Source organism: Leptonychotes weddellii, chromosome 8 (genome assembly GCF_054177405.1).
Source record: "Leptonychotes weddellii isolate Sample4059 chromosome 8, ASM5417740v2, whole genome shotgun sequence".
Classification (NCBI taxonomy): Eukaryota; Metazoa; Chordata; class Mammalia; order Carnivora; family Phocidae; genus Leptonychotes; species Leptonychotes weddellii.
Genome location: NC_138376.1, coordinates 88,853,254 through 88,874,615, shown reverse-complemented (window position 1 = coordinate 88,874,615; position 21,362 = coordinate 88,853,254). Strand labels below are relative to the sequence as shown.

The 21,362-nt window shown below is 42.7% G+C and overlaps 1 protein-coding gene and 1 pseudogene across 1 annotated transcript; one reads left to right on the top strand and one right to left on the bottom strand.

The window, feature by feature from the left end:
* Positions 1-5,512: 5,512 nt before the first annotated feature.
* On the bottom strand, positions 5,513-8,267 carry CALHM6 (calcium homeostasis modulator family member 6). The gene is made up of 3 exons (XM_081828846.1): positions 7,749-8,267; positions 6,885-7,536; positions 5,513-6,000 (listed from the first exon to the last, which is right to left on the bottom strand). The coding sequence occupies exons 2-3, from the start codon at positions 7,422-7,424 to the stop codon at positions 5,578-5,580; spliced, it is 963 nt and encodes a 320-aa protein (XP_081684972.1). The 5' UTR covers positions 7,425-7,536; positions 7,749-8,267; the 3' UTR covers positions 5,513-5,577.
* A 2,942-nt stretch (positions 8,268-11,209) lies between these two features.
* LOC102729730 (DNA repair nuclease/redox regulator APEX1 pseudogene) lies at positions 11,210-21,362 on the top strand (annotated as a pseudogene).

Sequence of the window (21,362 nt, the reverse complement as noted above, 5' to 3'; positions counted from 1 at the left end):
GGAGTCCTGGGATCAAGCCCCGAGCCCCGCATTGGGCTCCCTGCTCCTCGGGGAGTCTGCTTCTCCCTCTGCCTCTGCCTGTCGCTCCCCCTGCTCACGCTCTCTCGCTCTCTGTCAAATAAATAAATAAAATCTTAAAACAAAACAAAACTCCAGCATTTCTAATGCCTCTTAGAGTGGTCTCCTTTTTGTTTTTTCCCCACAGTCTTCTTCTCTTCTTTACATTCAATTATTTGCTTATTTATTATCCTTACTGTTTGTTATCTCTCTCTTCCCTTAGAATGCAAGCTTCACAAAGTCAGGGTTGTTGCTGTTGTTTCACGGATGTATCCCAAGTACCTAGAACATGCCCAGAACAAAGCAAGCACTCAATAAATATTTGTTAGTCTAAGTGGATGAATAACAATGAAATAATATAAATCAATAGGAAAATGACAATCTAACTAGGAAAAAAAAATGGGCAAAAGCCTTAAACAGGCATTTCATAAAAGAGGATATCCAAATGACTAGTAAACCTAGGAAAAGATGCCATAGAGCTTTAATGGTTAGGAAGATGCCAATTAAAAACACAATGAGAGGGGCACCTGAGTGGCTCAGTCAGTTAAGCGTCCAACTCTTGGTTTCAGGTCAGGTCATGATGTCAGGGTTGTGAGATCGAACTCCCCTACCACCCCCGTCGGGCTCTGAGCTCAGTGCAGAGTCTGACTGGGATTCTTTACCCCTCCCTCTCTCTCCCCTCCTGCTCCTCGCCCTGCTCTTGATTGCTCTTTCTCTCGCTCTCTCTAATAAATAAATTTTTAACATCTTAAAACACACACACAACGAGAAATACCATTACATATTCACTAGAGTGACTAACAGTAAATAATTGGAAATACCAAGTGTTGCAGAGGCGAGAAACAGAAGGAGCTTTCATAGTAATATAGATTGGTACACCCCTTATGGCACACATTTGATATTATCTAGCAAGCTGGAATACGTCTACACCTTCACGCTTCCATCTGTTCCAAGAACACATCCTGAAGCAACACTTGCACGTGTCTACTAGAATTCAAATACATGAAGGTTCACTCCGGCATTGCTTCTAAGAACCAGAAACTGGGAACAAACCGAATGTCCATCAGTAGTTAAATGGATAACTGGATTGTGGTATATTCATGTAGTAGAATACTATCCAGCAATCAAAATAAGTAAGTTGTTCTAGACATACTGTGGATGAATCCATCAAATAAAAACAAACAGAAAAGATAAAAAACAATTCTTAGAGAATTGATTAGAGAATGTTTTCATTCATATAAAGTTCAAAAACAGACAAAACTAACCATTAATAATTTAGGAATGCATACATAGGTGGTAAAACTATAAATAAAAGTAAGGAAATGATCACAGCCCCCCTGCCCCCCACCACACACACCACTTTTAGGCAGAGAGAGTGAAGACTGTAGAGTGACACTTGGAGCAGGCATTTTCTGGGGTGCTGGAGATGTATTCTTTCTTTCCCCTCTGCAGTGGTTACATAGATGTTCACCGTGTAATTATTCTGTAAAATGTACACAAATGTTTCATATACTCTTCGCTGTGTTGGATATTCCACAATTTTTTAAATGACAATAAATTGCCGAATCTTATAGAAATTTCTTTCATTTGGAAGTTTTTAATGTTTTGTTCCTTGTGGCAAAGGGTCTTGACAGACCGTATCCCTTTTTTGATTCCATTTTCTTGCCTTAGATAAGAATGTCATATAATCAATTCCACGGTCCTTACATTGCAATTCACAAGAGAGATTTCATAAGGAGGCAATGAAGAGGTAGAGACAAAAGATCAACTGAAGGCTTAGCTTGCAGGGCAGACCCAGTGTTTGACACATGATAGGCACTCAGTGGGAGTTTGCCACTGACGAAACAGACGGTGGCGGCCGCGGCTGGGGCTGATTCAGGGAGCGTTTCTCCATCTTTCGTCTTAGGAAGAGTTCTTTACAATAGGCCACCTGGTAGATAAGGTGTTGTGAAACATAGGGGTTTCGAGATGTTTTCCAGCCAGAGACATTTGTGTAGGAGGCTAAGTCTATTTGCAGATGCTTCCCCAGGGCTTGCTTCTTTAATCAGTCTGTAGAACATTGATATATGTACACATGGCTTTGAGAGGAGCAAAGAGACCACGCCTCCTCTTATCATGCTCTGTAAATTGTATCATCTTGCCGAACTCATCACAGTGCAGAATCATCTCTTAGAATAATATGGTTGTTTCAAAGCAAATATTATTAGCAGGTCCCGTGTCTGAATCTCTTCTAAAGTTAAGCCTTTAGGGCTGCATGAAGCCAGGGTGATTATAAAGAATCATTTGGTGAGCTAGCGAATAAATACAGTTGGCCCTGGAACAACATAGATGTGAATTGCACAGGTCCACCTATGTGCAGATTTTTTCAATACGGTACAATACTGTAAATATATTTTCTCTTCCTTAGGATTTTCTCAACATTCTTTTCTCTAGATTATTTTATTGTAAGACTACAGCAAATAATACATAGAACATACAAAATACATGTTAACCAACTGTTTATGTTATCATTAATGCTTCCAGTCAACAATAGGTTATTAGTAGTTAAGTTTGGGGGGAGTCAAAAGTTATACATGGATTTTCGACTGTGTGGGGGTCAGCCCTTCTAAGCCCCAATTGTTCAAGGATCCACTGTATACACCAAGTGTAGAAATGCTTGTGAGCCCAAGATGTGTCCATCTGGGGCCAGGCTTCTCGGAGTAGTGTGTCCTACCAAACAGTGGTGACCATGTTCCCACCATGAACTAACTGCTGTGTCCTGATATCATTATGTTTATTCAAAGTGGTCTCATCTATCAGCAGTTGACAAGTTCCTGAACAAGATGAAAAATACTAAGAGTCACTAAGAACATCTGCATCTTTTCTGCTCATGAGGGCAGGTGGGCTTAAAAGGGAAAAACCTGGCCCACTAATAAAAACACCAAGTGGCCACTTTGAACCATGTGATCCAGATAGACTCAGTCCCCTGGCTTTAGTTCCACCTTCAACTGACTGTGTGACCTTGGACTGGTTATGTAACCACTCTAACCTTCAATTCCTCACTTGGAAGTGTGAGTGATGGGCTTCCCGGGTATCCCACAGACTTGTGAAACCGAAATGAAGAGAAACATAAAACTTCCTGTAGACTGCAAAGCCCTACACGTTTGTAAGGGTTCTTTTTAACCTTTTCTAATGATACAGGTAACATTTATCATTCATTACCAAAAAAAAAAATCGAAAAATCAAAAACACATGAAGTTTAAAGAAAAATTCCTCTGCCTCATTCCTCTGCCTCTCCCTTAGTCTTGAGAATTGACCAAAATTGACAGATTTATAGAGACTTTATGTATATACTTTATATGAACGCATGTGCATATTTGCATGTGTATTTTTTAACAAAAAAGGGATCATATCCTACGAATCAGTAGAACACCGTGCAGTAATTTTTTTATGAGGGGAATTGTTACATATGGACATGGAACAATGATATTTTATGTGAAAAAGTTGCACAACCACATTTAGAGTACGATAATATTTGTGTAGACACAGAGTACATGACTTCCTCTGGTAAAAATATATTGCAAAGGAGTGAGGTACTTTTTACTTCGCACAGCTCTCTACCATTATCGTGTTTTCTCTTAAGCATATATACTTTAACAATAATTAATATTGTGCAAGAGAAAGTGGAGCCTAAGTCGACAAAATGGAGACTATACTTTTGAAGATGGAAGGACAAATGGCAGACCAGGGATGGATTGGGGTGGGGGGGATACTGAAAGAGAAGAATATACAAAAAAAATGGGAAAATGAAATAAAGGAAGCAAAATAAAAGTAAGCATAGAAAGAAACTGATCATGCAGTTTCTGCCGTCAACTTTCGTGGACTATATGACTCCGCAATAGGTTTCCACAACAGGATATTCAGTTCTGCTGACTGGCTAGTTCTTTTAAATGATCCTGTGCAACAAAGGGCAAATAGAGGCCAACACAGAGAACTGTCGAGAGGGGAAGAAGGGCTAAATAGAACCAGTGCTCAATTCCTTTACAGTTTACAATTTTCATGCCTTCTTTTTAAAAATACACAAAACAGCCATAAATTTGGGAGATGTGCACAAATGACAATCTAATGTCCCCTGGTATTGTCAAGCAACAGAATTTTGTCTACAGATGCTATTGCTCTCAATAAATCTTTGCATCCTCTCCATCAACAAAGCCTGTCATGTCTGTGATCAAAATCCACCTTGAACCTCTCTACTTCTGTTTTCATCACCATCAACCCAGTTCAAGTTCACTCCCACCTCTTTTCGCTGCAGGGGCGCCCTGATCAGTCTCTCCATTTCCATGTTGGCTCTCCCTCTTCCCCGCCATGGCTTTTTCCACAAGAATATCAGAACAATCTTCCTAAATTGCTCATGGCATGAAAACCAAACTCCTTTGCATGACTTCAAGGAGCTGCATGACCTGTCCCTTGCTTCGTCTCTTCCGGTCACCTTTAAGGCTTCCAACTGTGCTAAGATCTTTCGGACCTCAGTCCTTTCCATGCTGTTGTGCAAACGGAAATGCTCTGCTATTTTTCGGGTTGCAGTTTCTCACAGATTTCTTTAGTCCCCTCCCATACTCTAAACCAGGTCACAATTTGTATTTCTATATTTATTTGTATGGTGTGGGTTTTATCGGACTTCTGTACTCTGTCGAAGCTGTGTAATACTCTACAGGGGTTCATAACACTGTCCTTCTCTACTTTTGGGCATATTTGAAATTTCCCATGATAAAATGCTTTAAAATTTTCCCTCCGATCCTGCAAGCAAAAACCAACAGTTTTGCTTGCAATTATCCTAGTTTTTCATATCTTGTATTTTTTAATTTTACTTTCTTTTTTTGTGATAATTTTTTGGGTTTTTGTTCAGCAACCACATTAGAGCCGTAAAATGCCAGTATTTTAATGTTCCAAATAAGGTGTTATCTGCAAGACAGTGAATTTGAAATTAACATCAGATAACCTAAAAGAAAGGTCAGAAGTTCATTTGTTCTTTCAGTTTTTGCTATTGAAGTCTTTTATTTGACAGCACTATTATACAGTGAAAAGGACCGTAGACTAGGTATATAAAACTTCTGACCTAGTTCCAGTTTGTCACTTTGAGTGAATCACTAGACTTTGCTTCCTTTTTTATAATTAATATAATACATAGGTAAAGTTCTAATTTTTTTTTTTTAAAGATTTTATTTATTTATTTGACAGAGAGAGACAGTGAGAGCAGGAATACAAGCAGGGGGAGTGGGAGAGGGAGAAGCAGGCTTCCTGCTGACAGGGAGCCTGATGTGGGACTCGATCCCAGGACTCCGGGATCATGACCTGAGCCGAAGGCAGACGCTTAACGACTGAGCCACCCAGGCGCCCAAAAGTTCTAATTTTTTATTTGATTTAAAATTGTTTCCACAATTTGAGAAATCGAAAAAAGAGCAGTCACAAACAATACCAAAGTTTGTGTTTTTTTAATGAAGCAAAAACTCAAAAGAACTTTCCCCGTATTCATTAATAAGGTCATAACTCAGCAGCAATGTTCATACCAGGTGTATCTACAAAGCCAAGAACAGGAATCACTGCATCTCCTTCGTTAGATCTGATACTATGACTCTTCTCTTTTCTGTTAACATATTTGTGCAACATGCTGTAGTACTGCTCCTTTGGATTGAAAGTATATAGTGATGAAATTTGCTGCCAGTCTTTAATGCTGGGGGTGTTGGATTCCTTCGGATGTGCGCACTCAAAGAAACATTTAATATTCTCTTTTGCCAATTCCGTTGCATGCTCTGTGGCCTGACTTTTAAGGATCTGCTGCTCCTGTTCCAAATAGATTTTCCAGAATTTCAACTGCAGGAAACTAACTGGAGATAGGCATCGGGAGACAGAGGTAAAAATCAGAAGGAAGATGATGACAACTGCTATCAGGATCCAGCCCAGCACCTTAGGAAAACACAACAAAACAGCAATTTAGTCACACTTTTTATTTAAAAAAAAAAAAAAAAAAGATTAAAATCCTTTTTAAAAAAGATTTTATTTATTTGAGAGCGAGAGTGCACGCGCACGCAAGAGAGAGGGCACACGCACGAGCAGGGGTTAGGGGTAGAGGGAGAGGGAGAAGCAGAATCCCCGCTGAGCAGGGAGCTTCACCCAGGGCTCCATCCCCGGACCCTGGAATCATGACCTAAGCCGACGTTTAACCAACTGGGCCACCCAGGCGCCCCAAAATTTAAAACTTCTTACATAGAGTTTGAACTACTCACAGCGATTATGATGATCAAGCAACAGTTTTAGGTCTTAGTCTCTTAGGAGAAAGAAGTGCCGGTAACCTCCCAAACCCCTCGGTAGAACTGCTTGACAAGTCATTTCCCAAGTCATGTCCAGGGCCCAGAGAGGGGCCTATATATCACTCCGCTAGAATTCAAAACGTGGAATTTCGGCAAATCCAAAGAAACAAGCATTCATTTTCAAGAACCTCTGGGCTTTATATGCCCAGAAGCAGTGTGGGGTGGTGGCTTTAGAGCCAGGACAACCCATTTCATTGTAACACATCTGCCTTCTTCCGGCTGGACAAACACCTCGACCTGCACATGGTGTATCAAGAGGATAATGCGGGATCGGAGGTCAAGGGCCTGGCGCGGTAACCGGCCCACAGCAGGAGCCTGAAACTGTCCGTGCGCCTTCCCTCCTTTTCATTCGTGTTACTGAAATAGTCGCCAGGCTAGTCTGTCTTCCCGCGCCCTGCGTCTGGAGCCAGGGCACCCCGCTTGCACCTCCCCCGGCCCCTCTCCCATGCTCCCCACGGCGGCCAGCGGCCCGCGCCTGACCTGCGACTGGGCCTTGAGCTCCTTCAGCAGGTCCTGCGCGTCGGACTCCTGGGCCTGGCGGCAGGGCGCCAGCGGCAGCTGGGCCTCGCAGGTGGGCTCGCGGCCCCGACACAGGCGCCGCGCCAGGGGGACGCTCCCGCTGGCGGCGCACTCGTAGAAGGCGCCCCCGAGCAGCGCCACGGCCACCCAGGTGAGCGGCGCGAGCGCTGCGCCGCAGCTGAGCTGCGCGCACACCAGCGCGCCCCGCAGCCCCGCGCCGCAGCCCCCCTTGCGGGCGCTGCGCACGCAGCAGCCGGTCAGCAGGCGCCAGGTGCGCGCGTTGAGCAGGTAGCCCAGCAGGAAGAGGGCCAGCGCCGGCACCAGCAGGAAGACCAGGCCGTAGGGCAGGTTCCAGGTGGCGCTGCAGGGACACTGGAACACGACGGTGGAGAACAGGCGCTCCCCGCCCGCCGTCAGGAGGGTCACCAGGCCGTAGCCCAGCGTGCTGTGATGCTTGAGGTGCACGTCTAGCACCGTCCACATCTTATCCATGGGCCTCATACCCCCCGGGGCGCCGTGGACAGGCCTGGAAGCTTCTGCGTCTTCACGGCCCTGCTCCTCCAACGGTTTGGGTGGGCTGAGGTCTAGGGCTGTCCACTCTGCTCAGCGGCAGCTTCCCGACAGGGGGGAAAGGGACTTCTTGGGCCTCCGTGAGCTTTCGCTTTCTTATTTCAAGCAAACCAACTCTGGCTGATACACCCATTGACCTCTCAAGATCACTGGTGACTTTCTTCTCACAATTCAGGAACTTGACTGAGGAGAGACTCCATGGAATGGTTACCTTTGCTTCCACCCAACTGACGAGAAACCAGGGACTTCCCTCACTTACTCTTCCTGATTCAGTGCAGCTACCTGATAAGAGTGTATTAAATTTTACTGGCGTAAACGGAAAACGCCAGATTTTCCCCTACTGCAGCCGCCTTCCTTCCGAAGCCAACTCTCAGACCCAAACGATTACAAAAAAACTAGGCAGTTACAGGAAACATTACTCGAGGACAAATTCCTGGTTTCTCTTTCATAAGCTAAATCACAACAAAGCCCAGCTCAAGTTCTAGGACGCCCACGATCTTCTGTCCTCTTCCTGTGCCCCTTCTGGACAGAATCACCAGCCTCGTTCACACTGACTGTTCTCTCCTCTGATCTCCCACAGGGCGTTAGACTGAACATAGGGTACTGGCTTCTGCCTCTTAGTCCCCCAGGTATGTCCTAACACTGTCACCACCTGGACGACAAAGCTCCCTCCCACTACCAGTGCCTGGCACAAAACCACCATTCTGTAGCATTTTGATGAAAAGCTGTTCTCTCTGTGTGAGTCCAAATTGTCATACAGGACAGTTAGGGCCCTCTTCTCTGAGATTCAACAGGGTACTGCCAGGCTTCCTGTGAACTTGCAGCCAAGCTCCCTATTTGAGGCATGTCATTTCTGCTTTATTTCTACATCTCAAAAAAAAATTTTTTTTTTGCTTCCCTTGTCCCTCAGCTGACTCTGTCCCTCTTACTGCTAGACTCTTCTTTACTCCCACCACACATCTCCTAAAGATGTTGCCTCCCTGCTCCACACTTTCTATATACCGTCATGAACAAATCTCACTATATCCACAGCCTTTACGCAGATGGCTTTATCCAACTCTCCCTTACCTGTAATGTAACTAAAATGTGCCCTTCTGTCTTCTTGAGTAACACATTTCTCAAAACAAGAGGGAGGGTTGGCTGGCGTTCTCCCATTACAATGTCCAAACCCAGGCTTTTCTGTTCTCTTCTAATAGTTTATTCTCTACTGAGGCTCAAGCTATTCAGCACAACCTCCTCGCCCTCCTCACTCCTGCCATCTGTGTTCATTCCCTTCATTTATTAAGACTTTTGCATCTGGTGACAGCTCCTCTTCTCCCTAGCTCCTGTTATTTCATCAAGGATTTGGCTTCAAATATTTTTAGTTACAGAAACTTCCATCTTGTCACTCTCCTATCCCAGCTAGAGTAATTCATTTGTTAACAGTTTTAATGAGTTCATTTTTCATTCAATCATTCATTTAAATGTTTAATAAGCTCCCAGAATATGATAGAACCTATAAAAGTGCCTGGTATTATTGGGTACAATAAGGAACAAGACAAACAGAGACCTTCCTTTCATTGAGTTTGTACTAGCGAGGATAGATAATGAGGAGGAAACTCCTCAAGGTTATGAAAGTAATTAAAGTGGAATCACGTGGTAGAGAGTATCCTGAGAAAGCCTTTGTAAGGAGAGGACATTTAAGGATAAATGTGAATGAGGAAGGCCCTGGGGTGCAAGGGAACTTAGCAGTCTGTGGTTGGAAAGAAAGCCAAAGTGATGGAACATTAAAGGTGAGAAGGAAGTTGGCACATCATGAGGGCAGAGCTGCAGGTGTAAGGTCAGGTTTAGGGGCTCTATAGACCAGATATGTGGTTTGCAACCCTGCCCCTGAAACTCATTACAGACTGAGCCGCATCCTGACTGATTATCCTATCAGCTTGTGTCTCCAAACACTACCTCCTGGGGTTGCCACCACTGTGCTCCCCCAATCATGGATCTCCCAGATACCAATGATCACTCTGTACTTACTACAGGTTACCGTAATTGTGAGAGTCTGGGTTCTGCCGGCCAGTCTGAATTTTCTCCCAGTACCAGCAGATGAGTCTAGTACGTGACATCTACCCCTGCCATCACTGAAGTAGTGGGTGGCTCTAGTTCTAAGTTCTAGTTCTAAGTCTTGAAGATTGCTCAGCCCTTTGTACCCAGTTCTGTCTGGAGAAGACATTGCTGAGAAGTTCAGTACTTAGCGGAAATAGAATAATATACTAACGGTGTGGGGAGGATTGAAGAATTTTTTCTTGAGAGTAGACTAATATTTGAAAGACCTTTACACTTTTGAAAATCTCTAATTTAACATCAATTTACTTCAACTTTTAAAAAATGAGTGAGAGGGCGCCTGGGTGGCTCAGTCGTTAAGCGTCTGCTTTCGGCTCAGGTCATGATCCCAAGGTCCTGGGATCGAGCCCCGCATCGGGATCCCTGCTCTGCGGGAAGCCTGCTTCTCCCTCTCCCATTCCCCCTGCTTGTGTTCCCTCTCTCCTCGTCTCTCTCTCTGTCAAATAAATAAAATCTTTAAAAAAAAAAAAATGAGTGAGAGATTCTCATGGCAAGCACATTGGAAAACCAATTGTTATGGGTTTTGTTTGTTTGTTTTAACTGTAGTACTTTGTTTCTCAGCACTATCATTATTGCTGTCAGGAATGGGTTTCAGAAACCTCAAAAAAATTCGTGGAAAAGAAAGGAAGAGAAACTCTTGAAAGAATTTCACACTGTAAACCTAAAAGTTCCTTGTAGTCGTCTTCAAGTGAGCTAGCTCTCAAACGTTATTCTCTGTAGTCTTCATGAGAACTCAGACTAATGGTATGACCTTGCTTGGAATATGACTTCTAGATTCTAGCAAGGTATCGATCCTGGTCCAAGATCCACCCGTAAGAATAAAATCAAATCAAAATTCATCTGTATTTTAAGTATCCACCATGTGCAAGACACAACTTTAGATGCCAAAAATAACAAGTAAATTTAGATCTAACACTCTTAATCTTAGAGAATACCTTTCTGTGCATTATTATGTATGGATATATTGTTTATGTATGTATTTGAAAATCTGAACCCGTTATTATCTTAAGATTTTTGAATGCTTATAAAAATTCTTCCAGTGGAAGTATAAAGCAGAAGGAGGGAAAGATCAGACTCTTTCCCTGACACAGGAATGTCATTTGTTAAATGGCAATCCCATGACATTTCAAGTAATCTTTTTACAGATTATTTTCCCCTTTTCTTAGCATGATTTTCTAAACCTATCATAAAATTTTAAATATTCACTGATTCACACACTAAAAAAAATTTTTTTTTTTACAAAAGATGATTATTTTACCCCTAAGAACCTAGATGTGGCCAGTCTTTGCGGTCATCACTGTTGTCATCATCATTGTCATCATCGTCTGACACAATGAGTCTATAAAGGTTCTAGTGTTCCTTCCATGGTTCTTTTTTTTTCTTTTTTTTCGAGAGAGAGAGTGCAAGCAAGGGGTGTGGGGGGCAGAGGGAGAGAGAATCTTAAGCAGACTCCGTGCTGAGCATGGAGCCCAACGTGGGGCTCAGTCCCACAACCCTGAGATCATGACCCAAGACAAAATCAAGAGTTGATGCTCAACCGACTGAGCCACCCAGGTGCCCATCCTTCCATGGCTCTTAAAACCCATGTCTATCTTCCTTTCCAACCAGGACCCAGCAGAATGGCTCCCACAAAGACGGGTGGTGAGAAGAAGAAGGGTCATTCTGCCATCAACGAGGTAGTGACCAGAGAATACATTCACATCAACATTCACAAGTGCATCTATGAGTGGGTTTCAAGAAGTGTGCCCCTCGGGCACTCAGAGAGATCCGGAAATTTGCCATGAAGGAGGTGGGAACTCCAGATGTACACATTGACACCAGGCTCAACAAAGCTGTCTGGGTCAAAGGAATAAGGAATGTTCATCCGTGTGCAGTTGTCCAGAAAACAATATGAGGATGAAGATTCACCAAACAAGCTCTATCCATTGGTTACCTGTGTACCTATCACCACTTTCAAAAATCTACAGTTAATGTGGATGAGAACTAATCGCTGATTGTCAAATAAAGGTATAAAACCACACAAAAAAAAAGCAAACAAAAAAATATCTATTAGGAATTTTGGTAAATTACATTATGTTTTTCCATTGACTCAAATTATTTCACAGGTGGTTTTAATATATGCTAGAGCTTCATCTTCAATGGCCACTTACTTATACTTTTCTTCATCACAAGTCCGGTCCCCCTGCTGTCAAATTTGGTTTACTAGTTTGTGAACTATGATCAAAGATTTGGATTTCCAAAGATAATAATAAATAACAAGATTAAAGGACAAGAATAAAGAAAAAAGTAATTTAATAGGAGGAAATTTGGATTTCTTCAAATTATAAATGACATTATTGCCAAATCTCAAAAATTCACATTAACTCAATGGAGAACTTAAAATGTTGTGGAAGATCTTCCCTAAAAGAATATGTCACATGAGGGGCGCCTGGGTGGCTCAGTCGTTAAGCATCTGCCTTCGGCTCAGGTCAGGATCCCAGGGTCCTGGGATCGAGCCCCACATCGGGCTTCCTGCTCAGCCAGAGGCCTGCTTCTCCCTCTCTCACTCCTCCTGCTTGCGTTCCCTCTCTCACTGTGTCTCTGTCAAATAAAAAAATAAAATATTAAAAAAAAAAGAATATGTCACATGAGGGGTGCCTGGCTGGCTCAGTTGGTAGAGCATGCAACTCTTGATCTCAGGGTTGTGAGTTCGAGCCCCACAGTGGGTGTAGAGATTACTTAAAAATAAATAAATGAAATAAAAAAGAATGTATCACATGAGATATGCTGCATATTTAAAACATTCACATCTATGCAATGGAATACAAAATAGGTGCATATGATTGAGGTAGATCTGTATGTGCTGGTGTGGGTGAAAAGACAAAGTTGACATGTTAATTGGAAAAGGTAAACAAAAACACTGCATGCCATACATTCATGTAAGAAAAGAAAAGAAAAAGAAAATGTATGTACGTCTCTTGCTGATGTGTATGATACTCTACAAGATTAAAAAATATGTCAAATGCTTACCTCTGAGAAGTAAGGAGAGGGTTGTGAATGAATACAGGGAGAGACTTGTTGCACACCTTTCTTTAGTGTTTGTCTTTTTTTTAAACATGCTTATGTTCCTTCTCCAATTAAAAAATACATGAAATGTTTTGATCTAATGAAGAATCTCTGAAGAAGAAATCTGGGAAGAGGCGATTTCCCAGGCTCTTCTTTGTCCTTCCTTCTCTGCACACAGAGCTTATATGAAGGGTTGCTCCCTGAACCTGAAATGCCAACAATTCACCTCTTCTTGCCAAAAGTAATAAATCCTAGTGAGAGACTGACTGTGTTTGAAGAATATAGAAGATAAAGAAACTGAGTGTTTGAGAACTGGAAGATGGCAAAAAGCAGTAGGAGGAGAAGAGGAAAAGATCAAATGGAAAGGTGGGGTTGGGTGGCATTTATCCAAGTCCTGCATGAAACAAGATGGAAGGACCCTCTGCCTCCTTCAGAGAAGGCTTCACCTGTGCTCTGTAGGGTCTTCTATGTACCCATTATTGGCATAGAAACAAGGCAGAGAGGAAAGGCAGGTGGAGAAGAATGGAGGTGGGTGGGTGAGTGGTTAGATTGTGGAGCTTTTGAAGGACAGCAGGAAGTTCAGTTCCCAGCAGTTTAGAAACCACCATCACTTCTTTTAAATGTTGATCCAGACAAGTTTTTCCTGAGTTTCTAGGAGTTACCTCTTTTGGTCTAGCTTCATTAAAAACTATCAATGTATGGGGGAAATCCAAAAAACCAATGTATTTGATGAGTTTAGATATTGTTTAATTGTATCACGGGATGCCTGGGTGGCTCAGTCGGTTAAGCAGCTTCCTTTGGCTCAGGGTTCTGAGATCGAGTCCCAGATCGGGCTCCTTGTTCAGCGGGGAGCCTGCTTCTCCCTCTGCCTGCCACTCCCCCTGCTTGTGCTCTCTCTGTCTCTTTGACAAATAAATAAAATATTTTTTAAAAAATAAAAGAAAAATAAAAATGTTTAGATATTGTTTAATGTAGGCTGGGAACTGCTCCTGACTGAGCAACAGAGTGTTGGGGGGGAAGTGACTCCTAGTAGAAAGAATTCCAATTTATCCCAGGATCCCTTTCCTGACTATTATCAAGTTGCAAGACCAATAAGAAAAGAAAGGAAATGCCTTTAAAGTGTTATTATTTTCTTCCCATAAGAGGAGGGAGTTGGGGCAGATATTAGAAAGTGCTTTGGGAGTTCATTACTGAATTGAAATGGTTTCTCATCTATGCACACTGACACATAATCTTCAGGGCAACCAGAAAACCAGGCCGGAGGGACACCACTGTCTTCCAGTTGGAAGTCTTGGCCTTCTTAGGAACCCCGTACTCTCCTTACTCCAGCTCTGGGGGCTCGATACTCTGCTCCTTTAGGGAGTAACTCTCCCCTCTTTAGAGATTGCTTTTCAAAGATGAACATATAGATCATCATCTCTGTGTCTACATTCTTCTCCTAGGCAACATTTGCATCTTGGCAAGGTTTGGATAATTCCATAACACCCTGTCTCCAGGGCATTTTCTGTTCCTTCTTCCTGTTCATTTCAGACAGTGCTATGGTCAGAATATGTCCCCCCAAAATTCATATGTTGAAAATCTAACCCCCCAAAATGATGGTATTAGTAAGTGGGGCCATTCTGAGGTGCTTATGTCTTGAGGGTGGAGTCCTCATAAGTGGGATTAGTGCTCTTATAAAAGAGGCTCCATCGAGATCCCTAGCTCCAGGGGCAGTGGGGGGTGGTCTCACAGTAGCCATTAAATACTTCAGCACAGTCTCGTGGTCCACCTTACTGCAAGGGGACAAGGACATGTAATCTTACCATTTGCCAGAAGGAAAGGAATGATCATTAGTTCTACTATAGACCATTCTTTTGTTTCACTCTTCTTCCCACTCCAGAAGTCACTAACCTTCTTCCCAAAAGAAACAAACCAGAAGTCCAAACATGGAACTCACAGTCCAGAGTCTGGGTAGTGTGTGGCACTCTCTACATCAGGTCTTCATGTGGCCCATCTTGAGCTACAGAACCATGAACTAACAATAATAGATTAATCTGTCCCCCCCAGGCAATGTACAGTGGAAGAACGGCGCCAGGACACCACAGGAAACATTTTCTTTAGCTATATAATCTTTCCAAATTAATGCAGGAGTTAGTTTTATTAGCAGCCAAATAAGAATTGGGTCTCTCTATCCTCCATTAACAGTTTCCAGGCTGCTCACCGTGAGACTGCTAAACTAATGCCACATATTTTCGGAAAGGAAGTGAAACTTCCTTAAGAAACCTAATAATAAAATATAGAAAAAGTTATTTCCTCTTTGTTGTTGTCTATAACTAAAGTAAAAAGAAAAACCCCTCCCTTAATTCATTCCCTTATGTGTGGGTATGGGAGATAGTGGAGAAATGGGGCAGACAGTGGGGAAGATGAGAAATTATTTTTATCATGGAAGTGTCCTGCATTAAATACCAGTATTTGGTCCGAACTAGTCAAAAGCCTCCACCAAACTATAAGGGAAAGGGGCAGTATGGTCCTCTCCTATGCATTAAAGGCAAAGAGAACTGGACAAGCATGAGCATGTGAAGTCTACCATGTGCTGTATGATCAATTTTTCTAAATTCACCCATCACCCCTTAATCTTTTGCAGCCTCCTATTTGTCTTCTTATTACATATGACAGTTTTATAATCTTTTATTTGTTACTTACTATTTTTTCATCTCCCCAACTAGATTATATGTTTCATGAAGGCAAGGATCATGCTTGATTTAATCCCTTTTTGGCTACACAGGTCTTAGTCTAGTGCCCAGGACATTATAGGTGTTCAGTAAATATCTGTGGGTGTAACGAGTGAATCAGTCAATGAATGGATGAATGAATGAATGAATGAATGAATGAACTACTGCAGAGTCAGCATCATGTCTACTTTGTTCAGCTAAGAACTTGAACCCTTCTACAGAGATCCTGCCTACCTGAGCATCTTGAATTGCCAACCTTGTGACAAAACAGAAGGTAAATCTTTCCAGGGAGGATGAGGACAAGACCATGGAGAAGATAAGGCCATGGGACAGGTTCCAGGTACAGCTGAAGGGCCATCTGGACACCCACCCCCACTCACTTGCATCAGAGTGACCAAGCCACAGTGGGGGGTGGCGGACAGGCAGGTGCCGGCAGAGTAGGGACTCTCCCACAACTTCCTCCTTCCTGCCCAGCTCAGCTTGTTTACTCAGCAGAGCTGTCTGGTATCTAGCACTCACCTTCCCCACTACCAGCCGCATTTCTCTACCATCTTCTCCTACCATACTTAGCTGAATTTCTCAAGGGAGGGACTTTTCTTTTTACTTTAGCTGTAGACTGCAACCAAAGGTAAATAACTATTTTTCTATATTTTATTATTAGATTCCTTAAAAAGAGTTCATCTCCTTTCTTGGAAGCAATGAGCCAAGCCGGAATAGGTTTTGTTGACACGTAGTCTCCAGCTTGGCTATGACTCCACTTTGGCACTCCACCTGACCGCCCCCAGCCAGGCACCTGACGTAACTTATCCAGTTAACTTCAGTTCGGCTATTAATGACACTCTCCTAGCTCTCCTCCTAACTTGGGGACTGTTTAGCTAAGTATCCTTGCCAGGCTCCTCCTCACAACCATTGATTTTGGTACTCACCAAAATTCAATCCTTTCCACCTACACTACCTGAATAATCTCCTCTTGGAGCCACCACTAGCTAGATGTGTGACCTTGGGCAAGCTTTCGACCTCTCTGTGCCTCGGTTCTTTCATCTGTAAAATGAAAATAATAGTATTCTATGACTCCTTGGGTTGTTGTGAAGATTAGATGAGTTGATAGATGTAACATTCTTTTTTTTTAATTTTATTAAGTTTTTTTTTTTTAAATTCCAGTGGAGTTAACAAACAGTGTTCTATTAGTTTCAGGCATACAATATAGTGATTCAATAATTCTATACATTGCTCGGTGCTCATCAGTGCACTCTTAATCCCCATCAGCTATTTCCTCCATCCCACCACCCACCTCCCCCTGCTAAGCCTCAGTTTGTTCTCTATAGTTAAGAGTTTGTTTCTTGGTTTGTCTCTCTTTTTCCTTTGTTCATTTGTTTTGTTTCTTAAATTTCACGTATGAGTGAGCTCATATGGTATTTGTCTTTCTCTGACTTATTTTCCTTAGCATTATACTGTCTAACTCCATCCATGTCATTGCAAATGACAAGATTTCATTCTTTTTTATGGCTGAATCATATTCCATCCATATACCACCTCTTCTTCATCCACTCATCCATCAGTGGACACTTGGGCTGCTTCCATAGTTTGGCTATTGTAAATAATGCTTCAATAAACATAGGGGCGCATGTATCCTTTCAAATTAGTGTTTGCATATTCTTTGGGTAAATACTTAGTAGTGTGGTTCCTGGGTCATAAGGTAGCTCTATTTTTTAACTTTTTGAGGAATCTCCGTACTGTTTTCCACAGTGGCTGCACCAGTTTGCGTTCCCACCAGCAGTGCAAGAGGGTTCCTTTTTCTCCACATCTGCCCCAACGCTTGTGTTTCTTGAGATACATGTAACATTCTTAGAATAGTGCCTGTCAGAAAGTGCGGTCAATGACTGTTATTCTCTTTTGCGTGTCTTTGACAACCAACATACAACTGTATGTTACCATTTCCACGTCTTCACCTCCAGCCCCTCCCCTCCTAAGTTCTCAATAGGACTTTCTGATTGCCTAGCAGACATTTCTGCTTATATGTCCAGCAGTCACCTCAAACCCACAATAGAACTCATTTTCCCCCTAAAACTTACTTCTCCTCCAGAATTTTTCTGTCATGTAAGGATATCAGTCTTTTAAGCTAGAAAACTCAGGGTCACCTGTGGGTGCCACTCCATGTCCTGCGCAGCTCCATGCTGCCTCGGGGCCATCCCTCCAATCGGAACTCTTCTCCACCCTCACTGAAAGTGGACCAGCCCATTATCACCTCACTCCCCTCTGGTGGATGCCACACAGTCCTATCAGAGTTAACTTCCTGGAAGAAATCGAAGTAGGCTGAGGGCGCCTGGGTGGCTCAGTTGGTTAAGCGACTGCCTTCGGCTCAGGTCATGATCCTGGAGTCCCGGGATCGAGTCCCGCATTGGGTTCCCTGCTTGGCAGGGAGTCTGCTTCTCCCTCTGACCCTCCTCCCTCTCATGCTCTCTGTCTCTCATTCTCTCTGTCTCAAATAAATAAATAAAAAAATCTTTAAAAAAAAAAAAAAAAAGAAATCGAAGTAGGCTGGAGAAACTGTTCTGCCCATGTGAGTAGGATACAAAGTACAAAAGCTCATAGCAATAGTATGTGTGTCGGGCAAGAACTGGTTTAAAAAAGTCAAAGAACAAATATCCGACAGCATCATACAAGAGAAATTGCAAAATATTCAGACTGGAGAATGCTGTTCAGCAAGTTTAAGTAAATAAATGGCAGCGACGGCAACAACCAACAAGGACGAATGTTACAAACATTATGTGGAGCAGTAAAAATCAAACACAAAGAAAATTTTAAGTGTGATTCCATTTATAAAAACTTCACAAGCAGTTAAAACAAAATGTTATTTTCTGAGGAAGTATATACAAGTAATGAAACAGTAAAGAAAAGCAAAGTAGTGATGAAGAGTCACAAAGACAGTGGCTATTGTCTTTGGGGCTTGGATGGGATTACAATTGGGGTAGAAACAAGGGGCAGGTGTTCACAATGTTATATTTCTATACCAGGGTACAGGGTATAGAAGTGTTTGCCTTATAACTATGCTTTACACAGCATGTTTGTTTTAGTAGTTTTTAGTTTAGTTTTAGTAGTTTAGCAGTTTTCTGACCGTGGGTTATATTTCTTAATTTATAAGGCAGAAAAAGAAAGAAATCTAATTACACTATTTTCCAGTTGAAAACCCCCCACTACTCCCATTGTCCAGAGGACAAGTTCCATATTCCCTTTGTTGACATAGAAGCTTTTCCCAGTCCTGCTCCAGCCACCTCTGTCCACTCCATCCCATGCACCCCGGTTTCCAACAGCACTGACCTCCTACATTACCCATACTTACGTATCAGAGTGTTCTTCAATGATGTGCCTTTTCACTTGCTTCTACTGCTGCTCTGAATGACGTTTCTCTGTTCTTCACCCGGCAAACTACTCTCCTTTAATTCTTCGTCCAATGTCATCTCTTCATTGAAGCTATCCTCAACCCCCAAGCAGAGTTAGTGGTTCTGTTTCCTTTTCCCACACTATTAAAAAAGATAATAACTCTGCAGTAGTTCTTAAGTTGCCTATTGCAACATTCCTTTCAGGAATTGTGTCTCTCCTAATCGGGGAGCTTCCAGAGGGCCAGGCCTCTTCCTATTCATCACAGTGTCACTCAATAAAGTCAGTCATTCCCCGTCCACAGCTCTTCTCACTCCCGAAGTAGCCCTCACCATATTGCATATTAGCTTTCTCTCCTTACACAGCTGTTTCAATGGATGTCATTCAATTTTTGTGAGAATTAAAGTAAGATTGTGTAAAGAACCCAGCGTGGTTTCAGTTATATTTTATAAATTTTTTTAGCAGTAGTGACTCAGAAATGTGCTAGAGGGCGCTAATTCACTGCTGTAATAGGCTATTGTGCTCTATGGGGTGTTAACCCTTGACTTGATCATCTAACAGAGAACCAAAGAAAGTTTAGTAAACAAATTATCAGCCATCTTTATTCAGTGAAATAAACGAATATAGTTCAAGAATTTAAGTCTGCAACTTACTTGAAATTATTTGGAGGAAGAACAATCCAACAGCTGGATTGATGGCATCATAGACTTGTTTCCGTCCCTGTTTGTTTATTCCCCATCCCAGGGTAGGTTCAGCTTGCAATGGAAATGTCAAAGCAGGCAACGTTGATTTTGGTGATGCCTTCATATGCACAAAAGTGAAGAAATGAGGTGTTTCCTCAACTGGGAAACAAGAGAATTGGGCTAGATCAGCTTCAGGGTACCTTTCAACTCTTATCATTCTGTAATACACAATTCTAGTTCTAGAAGGAAACAGGCGTGATCTCCAAAAATATAAACATTCAACCAAAAAGTGACAAAATTTAATCAAAAGTGAAAAACAAATCATTGTTTAAATCCTCCAAGCTGGAAGACAAAACAAAACAAAACAACAGTTCCAATGTTCCTTCCATAGAATGCTGGGGTTTAAAAAGCAATGTGAGTGACAAGTGATTGGCTGTCTGAAAGATGCATTGATCGTGAAATATTTTCTAGACTCTTTTATATCTCCACACCCAGAAATAATTATTTCAGACGAACCTTTGTCTTCTTTAGGAGAGGGTGATAAAGTAGGCTTATTTTATATAAAGTAATAGCCAGCCAATTGAAAGCATTATAGGTTTACAATGACTTCATTCATGTCAACCACCTGAAAAACCACAAACACTTATGAATAAGAGCAAATTCCAGATAATAACACTAAGTTAAGAGATGAATATTAAGAAATTAGTAAATAATTTGCTTTTATGTTTATGAAGCATTTCTACTTCATAAGAATCAAAGTGACTCACAGTTTGGGTATAAGATGAGACCAGAAACAAAACGCAAAAGTCTGATTTTGCACTGATGGTTATTTCTTATGCTCTCTGTAAGCCATGCTGTGGGATCTTAACTATGACAAGTAGTCGTAATTTCTAATATTTGGGGATGTCTTTTAGAGGAGGAGGCAGGCTGGGACCCAAGCAGGTAACATAGTAAAAATATGGCTTCAGTGGGCGACATGATACACGTTCAGAAGGGCATTCGTTACAGTGGGAAAAGCGTGGGGAAAAGGGAGCTGTGGCAGAAGACAGGGAAGAGCCCAACACTGAGCCGGACGCCAAGAAGAGTAAGGCGGGAGCAAAGAAAAATGAAAAAGAGGCAGCAGGAGAGGCACCAGTTCTGTCTGAGGACCCCCACCCCCAGATCAGAAAACCTCACCCGGTGGTAAATCGGCCACACTCCAGAGCTGCTCCTGGAATGTGGATGAGCTTCAAGCCTGTATTAAGAAGAAAGGTTTAGATTGGGTATAGGAAGAAGCCCCCCAGATATCCTGTGCCTCAGAGAGACCAACTGTTCAGAGAACAAACTATCAGCTGAACTTCAAGGGCTGCCTGAACTATCCCATCAGTACTGGCGAGCACCTTCAGCCAAGGAAGGGTCAAGGGTGTGGGCCTGCTCCCCCACCAGTACCCACTCAAAGCCTCCTATGGCACTGGTGACGAGCAACATGATCAGGAAGGCCGAGTGACTGTGGCTGAATTTGACACATCTGTTCTGGGAACAGCCTCTGTACCCAAAGCAGGTGGAGGTCTGACGCGCCTGGAGTCCTGGCAGCGCTGGGACGAAGCCTTTTGCGAGTTCCTGAAGGGCCTGGCTTCCCGCAAGCCGCTTGCGCTACGTGGGGGCCTCAGTGTGGCTCATGAAGAAATCCACCTTCTCTACCCCAAGGGAAACGAAAAGAATGCTGGCTTCACTCCACAAAAGCGTCAAGGCTTTGGGGAATTGCTACGGCCGTGCCACCGGCTGACAGTTTTGGGGTCCTCCACCCCAACGTGGCCTATGCATATACCCTTTGGGCCTCTGTGATGAATGCTCAATCCAAAATGTTGGTTGGCGCCGTGATTACTCTCTCTTACCTTGCACTGTGTGACAGCAAGATCCATTCCAAGGCCCTGGGCAGTGACTACTGTCCCATCACCCTAAACTTAGCACTGTGA

Excerpts from the sequence above, each read along its gene's own strand:
- CALHM6 (XM_081828846.1), bottom strand. The coding sequence starts at position 7,424 with ATGAGGCCCATGGATAAGATGTGGACGGTGCTAGACGTGCACCTCAAG. Across the intron at positions 6,001-6,884 it reads AGCTCAAGGCCCAGTCGCAG|GTGCTGGGCTGGATCCTGAT; the intron begins GTCAGGCGCGGG and ends TGTTTTCCTAAG.